At 38.5% G+C, this 11,120-nt stretch overlaps 1 protein-coding gene and 3 long non-coding RNA genes across 5 annotated transcripts; 3 read left to right on the plus strand and 1 right to left on the minus strand.

The window, feature by feature from the left end:
- Positions 1-624: 624 nt before the first annotated feature.
- LOC136255306 (uncharacterized) lies at positions 625-1,372 on the minus strand. Its single transcript, XM_066048034.1, has 4 exons — positions 1,144-1,372; positions 943-1,089; positions 816-884; positions 625-716 (listed from the first exon to the last, which is right to left on the minus strand). The coding sequence occupies exons 1-4, from the start codon at positions 1,357-1,359 to the stop codon at positions 651-653; spliced, it is 498 nt and encodes a 165-aa protein (XP_065904106.1). The 5' UTR covers positions 1,360-1,372; the 3' UTR covers positions 625-650.
- A 7,450-nt stretch (positions 1,373-8,822) lies between these two features.
- Positions 8,823-9,549, plus strand: LOC136256373 (uncharacterized). Its single transcript, XR_010701492.1, has 3 exons — positions 8,823-9,162; positions 9,315-9,358; positions 9,409-9,549. It is a non-coding gene; the product is annotated as an uncharacterized lncRNA (long non-coding RNA).
- A 48-nt stretch (positions 9,550-9,597) lies between these two features.
- LOC136255669 (uncharacterized) lies at positions 9,598-10,186 on the plus strand. Of its 2 annotated transcripts, none has more exons than XR_010701032.1 (3): positions 9,598-9,673; positions 9,729-9,913; positions 9,964-10,148. It is a non-coding gene; the product is annotated as an uncharacterized lncRNA (long non-coding RNA). The 2 variants fall into 2 exon arrangements; XR_010701033.1 differs by lacking the exon at positions 9,598-9,673 and adding an exon at positions 10,155-10,186 and having other exon boundaries at positions 9,681-9,913; positions 9,964-10,104.
- Positions 10,187-10,250: 64 nt separating this feature from the next.
- LOC136255668 (uncharacterized) lies at positions 10,251-10,672 on the plus strand. The gene is made up of 3 exons (XR_010701031.1): positions 10,251-10,374; positions 10,428-10,496; positions 10,548-10,672. It is a non-coding gene; the product is annotated as an uncharacterized lncRNA (long non-coding RNA).
- Positions 10,673-11,120: the final 448 nt, after the last annotated feature.

Raw genomic sequence — 11,120 nt, forward strand, 5'->3', positions numbered from 1 at the left:
GTCTAAACTGAAATAATGCTGGTGAATGCAGGTTTGCTTTATATAGTGGAGAAGAAGGAGACTAGTAAGACAGCGAAGACATGACTACCAGTGCCGGTCACAGTGGAAGTGTTGCATCAGGTTCTATAAAGTCTTGCAGAATTATAGTGAAGCCTGAAACTGATCAGAATGATAAGCTGGACCTGGTGATACATGATGCTGTTTAGCTTCAAAGCTTTCTACAAAATGGCAAAATTCAATACTGAAAAAATATTGTGGGGTAATTTTATTGATTCATTGCTAGCTAGTTTAAGCTATAGACATTATTATTATTAATTAGTTAACATTCATCTTAACAGCCTCAGCTGGATTTTAACTGAAACCCTCTTTAATTTTTTTTTATTCTGATGGTCAAGCAGTATAAGTTAATCTAATCAAAAACAGCCAAACTGTAAAAAAAGGTGCGGCCCCTAAAAAGGCCAAGGTGAAAAAAGATGTGAAATCCAAGGTGGCAGCCAAGAAATGGCTGTGATGGTAGGTTAATGGTAAAAATTTTAATAACGACAATTCAGGTGAATTTTGTGCCAAGACCAAGTGGCACAGAATTACAAAATGTGTTACTCAATTCAACGAATGCTTACTAAATGGCTATACACCTTGGCTTGATCAATTCAAAGACTTTCTTCATAAGCTATGTCTTGTTCTCTCAAGAGCTCACGTCTTTCATTTAATGTCTCCTGCATGAAAAATTGTTGTACAACTTGGTACTCATAGTGTGTTATCATCATAAAGAATAATTTGTTCAAAGTTAATACATAAACATCTAAAATACTTACATTCCTCCTACTATCTTCTGGTTTACGAGACCTTCCAAACATTACCGGAGGCAATTTAGCGTCATCATCCTGTATGTAAATGTCATCTCCACAAATTGTATACATGGAACAATGAAACAATTCATACCTCCTGACCATCAATTACAACAACGGGTGGTGGCACGTCCACACCATGATTACTTGACACAGGATCACCATCATCACCACCACTCTGTTCTTCTGCATCAACAACTACTGCGTTGCTATTACTATTATCCCGACTTTCCATATTAACCTACATCAATGAAATTCATAGTCACTGAAATTTGTACACCCATTATGTACTTACAGCTGTCTGTTCCATAGTGTAAATGGTTCCACGCTTACCTTGGTCAACTATTGCATTGCCATCCTTGTCTTGAGCTGTGTCCTTGGAAAACTTATGCATAGCATCAACACTCATGTAAATAAATGACGATGACTGTAGTGCTTTAAAAGAATTGAGAATGATTCTCTTGACTTCTAATGGGGACATACTACAATGGATCTCGATTTTATTCTGCATCAAAGATTATCGATGCACCCCTCTTGGTACGCTTTTACTTCCATTTGGCACCAACATCACAGTGTTCTTACTGGGCTTAGTTCGCACTGCTTTTTCTTTCTGAGTTAGTCAAATGCAGCACACTACATAGTAGGATCAAATGCTTCTGACAGATGAGGTCGTTTCACTGCTGACGAAGAAGGGAATAATTGGGACATGGCTGCTCTGTGCTTCTGTGTCGGGTTTTTAATATCCAAACAGGCTTTAGAAGCTTGAGCAATCAGTGTCTATAAATGATACAATTAAGGCATCATACTATGCAAGTAACATTTGATACACATCACACATAGCTACTATATACGTGGAAAAAAATGAACTTAGGGGTAGCTATCAAGTATATTAAGGTTTCCCAGAATTTCCACCTCCTTAATATTGACAAGTAGAAAGAGAGATGGAATTTTAAGTTGGATTAGAGTAGTGAAACAAGGAAATAGCTAAATTGTGGTGAAACAAGGGATGTTACCTATATACCTGTTGACATAATTTTGTTAACATTGTCCTACTAATAAACTTGTCCAACAGTTAAGTAGTTTGGGTGGACACTCGGAACTTTAAAACTTTGTTACTCATTTGCTATAAAGCCTTTATTTCAGCCTACCAACCCCAGTCGACTACTGAGCATATTATGTTGACGTACTCAGTATCGGTATCAATACATACGTACTTGGAATGCTATAAAAACAAAATTTCAGGTACTAGCTAAATAGGCAGTACATGGGATCAATGGTTGTTGGTTGTCATGTCCGTAAATTAAAGTCTGGTGGTCAACATGAGGCCATATTGTTTACACAATGTGGTTAGACACTGTGGCACCTACTAATAATAGTTGTAACTGAAAATGGTAACAGTGACCAATTACTCAGAATTTGGTCCTCTGCCCATGCAGAGAACAGGATACTACATTCTCAAATGAGAATGTAGAACATTCTCAAATGAGAATGTAGACCGAGAATGAAAATTCTCTCTACATTCTCAATGTATGTAGAAAGTGTGTTCCATCACAAGCTAAAGCAAAAGTATAAAGTACAGCACAAGCCTGTCCAGGCCGTCCTATAATAACTTATTAAGGGACCATCCATAATTTTCAGTCTTTATGCAAGCATACAAAGAGTACTCTTTTTTCTAACTCCCTCCCTCCTTCACAAAGCATACTGTATAAATGTTGATACTATGTATAGTACAATGATTATTCATCATTTTATAAGCGTACGTGTGATTTAACCCCCTCCCCTCTAGCGTACTCTTTGTACTCTTGCGTAAAGGCTGAAAATAATGGATGACCCCTAAGCAAATTGCTTGTAACAATTCTTTTTTGCTCAACTGTACTTTATCAGTTTAGCACCAACATACAGCTGGTCTGGTTTAATTATAGTAGGCTCTTTGGCTTGTGTTAAACACTTTGCACAGTTCTACCTTCTCTGTTTACCCTACATTGATTAAGGCCATGTCAACTCGAGTTGTTTCATTGGTCCAACTAACCCACTTTTCATGGATAGAAAGGTTTAAATATGGAGTGAAAAATCAAGCTAAAATGATAACTTTGAGCACAAGCCACATATGCATTTATAACAATCATTAAAACCTTTCTCAGAAACACAAATGGCTGCAGGAGTTAGCTACATACCAATTCATACCCCTTATAATGGAATTTTGCTATTTTATACATATTGAAAATAGCCATTGGGATTGTGAACCTAACAAAATTGACTGAATTTAGCAGAATTCCACATATCTACAGACATGGTAAGGACAAAAATGCATGAGAAACCCACTAAAGGTTGGCTTAGGAAACATGATGTCTGTTTATATAGGCCTATAGAAACTAGAACAAAGCCATTCTACTCACACAGCACTATTCTCGAAGTGGCTCTCCTTAACTTTTGTTAAATGGCCCGCTTTAGGGCAAAGATTCTTTGTACAATTCTATCCAATTACTGAAGTATTATTCATGTACACAATGTTCCAGGCCGTATTTTGTGTTTAAACTAAGTAGTTTAAAGTGAATTCCCATAGTCTTGGTAACGGGTGAATGCCACAATACATTACGCATTGGGCAAAGTGACGAACCGGGTTCAGAAACTGTGCTGGTCCCACATATCCACTGCAGCTACAGCCATGAAAATAAGGTGGAGTATTCCTTAGAGGCATGTGAGTAATTAGCAGACCGTTTTTTGTGGGTACCACTATGTAATGTTGTGGGTGCTTCAAAAATACATGAAAATTACTGTGTTTTTACACCATTTTATGTACTTTTGGGGGCGTGTCCCTTTAGATATAAATGTATTGATTTTTAACCAAATAAATTCAATATGACTAATTTTGTCCTATATTTCTGTTATATTTTTATTTAGGCCACTCCAAATAAATACCCTGTTTCCCATCCTGATCTCAGGAATATTTGCATGCAGGCGGTCAGTCCATTTCCATTTTTCATTATAAGATTGGCAACTGTTCAAGCCATTATTTGCCTGGCACAGCTATAAAAAGCTGCACAAAAACAAGTTCCTTCCTTTTCAAATTGCAAAAAAATAACACAAACATGGAGTTTGTGTCGACATGATAGCACTGCTGACATGTGAGCTGACACCGTTTTTGCTAAGTCCGTCAGTATGCAAGAATAACCGGAAATAATGGAAGAATACGGAATAATGGAATATTTAAAAACCTTATTCACTGAATTAATTTTATAGTGCTTATAACTCGTTGCGAAGGAGTTGTCCGCCAATATTCGCCATTTGCAGTACCAAAACCATAGTAACATCACAATTCTCCGCCAAATTCGCCATTTGCAGTACCATAACTATGGTAACATGATAGCAACCGTTGTGCTCGCCCAGTTTAGAACTCAAAATGGCGTCCGAAAAGCCATCACCATGGTAAATAGTGACTCGTGTATGGCTTCGCGTGACATGAGAGAGCGCTTACTGTTCTAAATGAATAAGGTCTATAGGCTCACAGCAGGGGCGGAGGAAGTAGTTGATATGAGGGAGGGCTGGGCTGACCCAGACTTAGTCTCTGGTTTGGTATGGTGATATCGAAAAAAAAAAGGTCACAACCAGCTGACAATAGCTGCCCACCTCACCAGCTACGCATTAATAGCTAATAAACTACATAAAAATCCTTACATAGCTCGCTACACACTGCTCTAATGCTGTGACTGCTTTATTAGAGTGACTGCTCTATTAGACTATCTCGATCTTTATCGCGTTTTCAGCCCCACTCCAAGAAGGATAACTTCGGCGTATATGGTATCATTCCGGGGGGAGCCTTTAGCCCCCTACCCCCCCCCCTTTCCGCCGCCTATGGCTCACAGTAACCAGATGCAGGCGGTGGACGGGAAACAGGAAATTTATTTGGAGTGGCCTTATATGCAGACCTTACAACTCTATCAAACTCCGACGTAGTACTTGTACCGGGTTCACCATTGTCTGCGGATTCTGCACCCTTCAATTTTGGAGAAGATTGCATCGTGATGGTCAGACGGTCACCGTCTCCATCAACAACTTGATCCACGTCCGTAACATCCACGAAAAAATTCCATTTCTCTGACCATCGTTGTAGAATGTACACTGTTTTCATTCCCAACGTTCTCCGCGAGGGCAAGAAAAGTAAGCCAGCACACCGTCCACTCCCAGTGACCCAATTTCGCTTTCTACAGTGTATACCAACTCATCCCGACTAACACGTAATTCCTTTTTGACCTGTTGATCTCAAATAATACTTCAATTTCCCTCGCCATTTCTTCTCGCATTTACAGAACAACACGCTCATGCAGTAACACATGCTGACTCAAGGCCAGCAGCTGCAAGCAGCTAAAAGCTACGCAACTAGCTGTTCATGTGCCAGAGAAAATAATTTAAGCAACGGTTATTTCCCTGGGAAATAAGACGGTAAAAGTTTTTTTTTTTAAACAAATAATAAAATGGTTACAACTACACAGCCAACTACTACTGCTACTACTACTACTGCTACTATATACTACTACTAGGAATACAATCAATCAAGGAAGAAGGGGATTTTTATCATCATCATTGTCCTGAAGAGCCCAATATCTTAAAATCATTTTAGCATTGCTTTGCCGCAGTGCAACAGAAAGTTGTTGTAATAAATTCTTTCTTGCAAGCTTGGAAGGAACACCGCTTCTAGGGGTGGTACGGTCAGCAATAATTCTTAACATTCTCAGGGCAAAAGGGGTCCACACTCCAAAGCACTCCACTACCAAAAGAACAAACTCAGAACCAGCCTTCTCCACAGCTGCTCCACAGCTGCCAAATTCTCCTCATCCTTGGCCAACTCTCCAGCTGCAGCAGATACCCCAACACATGCAGCAGAAGAGGAAATGAAAGCAGGCTGAATAGTGCTGCATACAGAGACATCGAAGTAAGCAGAACGTCCGTGTTGAAGATCGGGATGAAAGATATCACCAGGCCGCAGGCCATCATCATATGAAGCCCTCTGTTCCTTAAGGACACCAGGATTGTCTTGAGAAAGGGAATTATAAATAATGTTAACAAGGGTGTCATGACGACGGATTCTCATAGGACCATGAGAGCAACCTAACAGATGGTCGCCAAAACTGTCTATAGGAGAGAGGCAAGTGCACAATGGAGAAAGAGGAAACAAGGTTACACCAAGCCACAAACGTAAACCTATAACAAATTCTGGACCAGGGATGACCAAACCAAGACAGGCTTTAGGGATATAGCTTTAAGCCAGCCACTGCTTGTACCAGAAGGATGTGCTAGAGCAGTTAAACGTGCCTGATCCCTAATACTGCCTGATCCCTAATACTGAGAGTAGCATACAGGTTATCAAAGATGCTTTGGTCTATTATAGCCTGTAGGTCTTGCTGAGAAGATGGGAGGATTGAAGGATTACCAGAAATTCTAGAAAAAAGTGTGACAGCAGCTTCCTCATTGGGAAAAATGAGCTGGTTGACATCAACAGAAAGAAGGGAGGAAGCCAAGCCTCGTACACTGTTACATGAACCTAAAAAGGCAGCTGGCGCAGATTGAACAGATTCACGTAAACCTAAACCACCAAAACTAAAGGGTAAGGATGCTTGGCACCATGAAGAGTCAGAGAGGCTACATTGCAAAATACGACCAAGAGAACTACGAAGATTAAGGTCAAATTGATGAAGAAAAGGCTTCAGTATGAGAAAAGGTACAGTGCGAAGTAAATGAATAATTTTACAACTACTCACAATGGCGGATCCAGGATGGGGCATTTGGGGCAAATGTCCCCCCTTCAAGAAATTGCATACAAGATCGAGATACTCTAATAGAGCAGTCAATTACTCTAATAAAGCAGTCACAACGTTCATGAGGCAGTGCAGCTTACTTATGAAGCTATAAAATAGGATTTTATTTTACATAGCATATACGTGATATAATATATTTGGTAAAGGATAACTAGCTATTATTGTTACGACCTTTTTTTTTTTTTTTTTTGCTCTTCAACTTTTTTTTCAGCAAGGTGCCCCCCCTCTTTCCAAGCTCTGGATCCGCCCCTGACTCAAACAGCTACGTAACAGGTGAAGTTCAACCTGAGAATCATCCAAAATTGAAGCCACTTTATCCATGCGAGAAGAAAGGAAGTCCTTAAAGAAACTGTCACCACCCCAAAGTGGAGAACCCAATAGTTCCAAGCCAGAAACTCGCTTAATGTCAGAGGAGAATTCAGGAAAGGAATCCCCAGAAGGCCAAAACAGCTCACACTTGGAAAGATTCAAATGAAGTCCATGATCTGGTCCGCGAGAGGTAAAGTGAGACAGTAGAGATAATAAAGAATAACGTTTGCTACTAAAGTGCCGTCATCAAGGTACCAGAGGTTTACTGTACCAGATCACGAAGGTGGATAGAGTCAATGAACTGGAGAATTACAAGTGAAAATAATAAGGGACCCAAAGGGTCGCCTTGTTGCACTCCTGATGCAGCTAGTAGCCGCCTATTACTGAGAAATAAGACTGCTTTTGTTATTTGCTGAGGAAATAAGGACGCTCTTATCAGTTTGCGGCGGAAATAACACGTTGCGGCGGAAATAACACGTTTGTTATTTCCGCCTAAAATAAGCTTATTTGCGGCGGAAATAAGCTTATTTGTGGAGGAAATAAGCTTATTTTCGGAGGAAATAAAAGCGAATTTTTGTTACAAACGGCGTTCCATACGGACGATGCCAAACTGAGCAAGATGATGGCAGCACTCAAGTCAGCTTTAATTACGCAGGTGGTAGTGATCTTTCTTTGTTTCAACTTCTGTTCAGGTCAAAGTGAGTAGACTACGCATGACGTATTAGTAATGCACAACTTTTTCAAGTGATAGCGTAAATTGTCACATCTCTGAAACAAGAGTCACTGCGTCTGAGGACTGAATTCAGTCCCAGTGTTTATTCTAGGGTTGTTAGGAGGGACTCAAACTCACCACCTAAAATTGTGAGTGACACTTAAGGTTGAGCTTGTTGTTTAAATGACACCCAAAATTTATCAAAATTCCCTCAGATTCAATCTCAGAGTGTTTTAATATGTACAATTTCCCAGGTTAAAAATGCGAATGCAGACTTGAAATGCTATAGTATCAGATCATTTAAATTTAAAAAATTTCCTAGGGTACATATATAACCAACAAAAGTTTTTTTTCTCCGGTTCCTACAGACACGAAGCCTGAGAGCCCAAGTTTCTTGGTTTTTATCTAAATAGCATGCTTAACTGTCAAATGCGTGTCCCCTGGCATGCACAGCTAGCAAATATACCCATCAATTTAATCTGATTTTTTTTTAAAAATTTCCATAACCATGAAAATACCCTAATATTCATTTTAAATATAAATTTCTTGGAAGACATCCACCCATGCAAATCTTTTAATTTGGTGGTATTATACAATAATGGTCAATACCGTATAGCGGGTATTTCTCGCGAGAACTTTAATGTCACTAGTGCTGTGAGGCAGGTGTCCTACATACATGGTATACATAGCTCTCCCATGCACTGTGAAAAAAGAGGAATATAATATGGTATATCTAATGGCTTAAACTATACAAATAATCTCAGTATAGCCTTGCATTATACTAACTATCTTATACTTTAGTATAAACCCCATCTTATATTATGGGAAACAGATTATACTTTAGTTTAATACACATTCTTTGTATGGCTTTGTTTACTTAACTAAATGTGATAACTTTTTAGCTTCACCATCAGATCTCATTATTGTCTCATTTTTAGCTTCACCATCTCATTATCACCATCTCATGTGACTTTAGATTTTTTTACTGTACCAAACAAAGTCATGATGATTTTACAATAAGTAGCTACACTTCTGTTAATCACTATAGCTAGCAAACTAGCTATAGCTTCTCAGTTTGTTGTGATAATTTCATACGCACACATTTTCATACGGCAAAGCATATAATACCAGTAAAATTAATTATTCAATCTAAGAGCCATACAAATCTAGAGTTTCTTGCACAGTTAGCACAGCTGCAAAAGTTCGTAGTAATGCTTGTTTAAAATTGAAGGGGAGCGCATGCGTATTAGATGCAATTAAGTCGCCATCTTTGTCGCTATTGTTGTATCAGAGGTTGTAAATGTGAGTGATACGACGGTGTATCTCGCGGAGAGAGTGTACGCGATCGGCGCCATCGTCCAATGAGCCACGATGATAGTTATGGACCACAACTGTACATCCCTGCTGGCTGTAGTGGTGAAGTGGCGCGGCCAAGTGGACAATTCCTTCGATGGCAGCAATCAAAAACAGCTCTAGATGAGTAAGTATTAGACTAAAATGATAGCTTGTATGATAGGTTTAGCCGTATTAAATTGTTTATTGTGTAGCTACTGTATGACAATGGCCTGCAAATGATTCAACTTTGGTGTTGCTGTGTACGTATTACATGTTTTATATCCTGTTATATCTCAGCTTATGGCGGATGACGAGTGGACACAGTTCATCAGCCATCAACGGTAAGAGTATGCATGGTCTGCTCTTACGATTTTGTATATTATCTCTTCAGAGGTACAGTTTCTTGTCGAACCTCTTAGTTCTACAGGCTGTCAGTGTACAATATCTGCAGTGTTAATTTCCTTCAATGGCAGCTGCTTCCTGTAAAGAATCTGGTAGTGACCATATGTGGACAGTTTTGTTCTTTTTTCACGGAGTTGTTCAACGTCATCTAATTACTTACAGCTATAAGTGCATTAAGCCTGATTGTGTTTTTATTCATTTTCTTTTCAATGGGGTAGGAATTACAGACTTGGTGATTCTTATTGCTAACATGTGTAAGTAAGTACACTGAGAGTGTCCAGTATACAATTTATATTTACCTTCGTTTAGGTTTGTGGAAACTGGTCTCATTTCTTCTGGGAACCGGTCTCATTTCTTCATGTTTTTCACTACTTTTTATCAACAGCTGACGGCTGCTACCTCGTCTGGCACTGTAAATGAGTTGAGTGCTTTCAAGAACCTGTTCCATCTTGTTTGTCCTTATTTCACTGACCATGCTCGTATTGCTAACAAAAGTAAGTTCACTGAGAGTATGCAAATTATATTATATTTAGTCTTGTTTCAGTTGTACTTAGTGATTACAAGATTCTTGGACTTGGTTATGAGTGTATCAGATGCTTCTTGTGAGCTTACGTAACACGTTAGCCCAACAAAGTCACATACTAAGTGGCTGTTTTATGTCTGGTTAGACTCACTGATAACACCTGTAAGTACACCAAATAATCCAGAATATGAATTATGTTTGCCTCCATTTAGGGTTGTGAGACCTGGTCTTATCAGACTTGTCTCAGATTTACATGGATTGTCGGTCTCAGTTTTAAAAGATTGTTACAAACTGTTAGTATAATGGTTGTTCAGTATACGCATTATATTTACCATCTTTAATAGAGTTGTGGGACCTAGCCACCATTCTACATGGTAATACAAGGTTTCCAGACAAGGTCGTGGTTTTATGAGATTCTTATTGTTACAAACTGTAAGTCCAACGATTATCCAGAATACACATTATATTTACCATCTTTGTATTAGAGCTGTGGGACAGTTCTACCAGACGACTAACAGATTGTCACAGAGTTCTACATAGTGATGATAATACAGGTAATTTGTAATGGAACTTGTGAATTGTATTTACTGTCTTACCTGCTGCAGTTGGATAAAGACTGATAAATGACGAAATTGATTTGATACTGCCATGGCCAAGGAGACATTGATTTACTAGCTGTACCTATTGTGGTTTTAACATATTTACAGAATTAAATTCATTACAAATATAATTATAGAAATTATTTAATTAAGGTAGCCACAGATTATAGGAAAGTAAAAAAGTACAGTAGTATAGTAGCCAATATATGGTTGAAATAGGCTTAGTATAGTCTGATAATACACCGCAGTGTACTAGTGATTTAATCTCTAATATATGACTGTCTTAAATGTATTCAATAAGCTTGTTATAGTAAAGTCCTAATCTAATAATATATGCTGTACTATTTCATTCCAATACTAACATAATAAGACTGTTATATACCTTATTATTCTGAGCTTTTTTCACAGTGATGCTCACTAGCCGTGATATCACTACAACAAGCTTGCATGCAAAAATTATCTCCTTTCTTTAGTAAGTTATATAACTTCATTAAAACAGTATGAGGGGATAATATATAGCTGTGCACTGTTAGCATGTTTTCTAGACAGCTTAACATATTCAACTCATATCATACACAT

This window comes from Dysidea avara, chromosome 5 (genome assembly GCF_963678975.1).
Source record: "Dysidea avara chromosome 5, odDysAvar1.4, whole genome shotgun sequence".
Lineage (NCBI taxonomy): Eukaryota > Metazoa > Porifera > Demospongiae > Dictyoceratida > Dysideidae > Dysidea > Dysidea avara.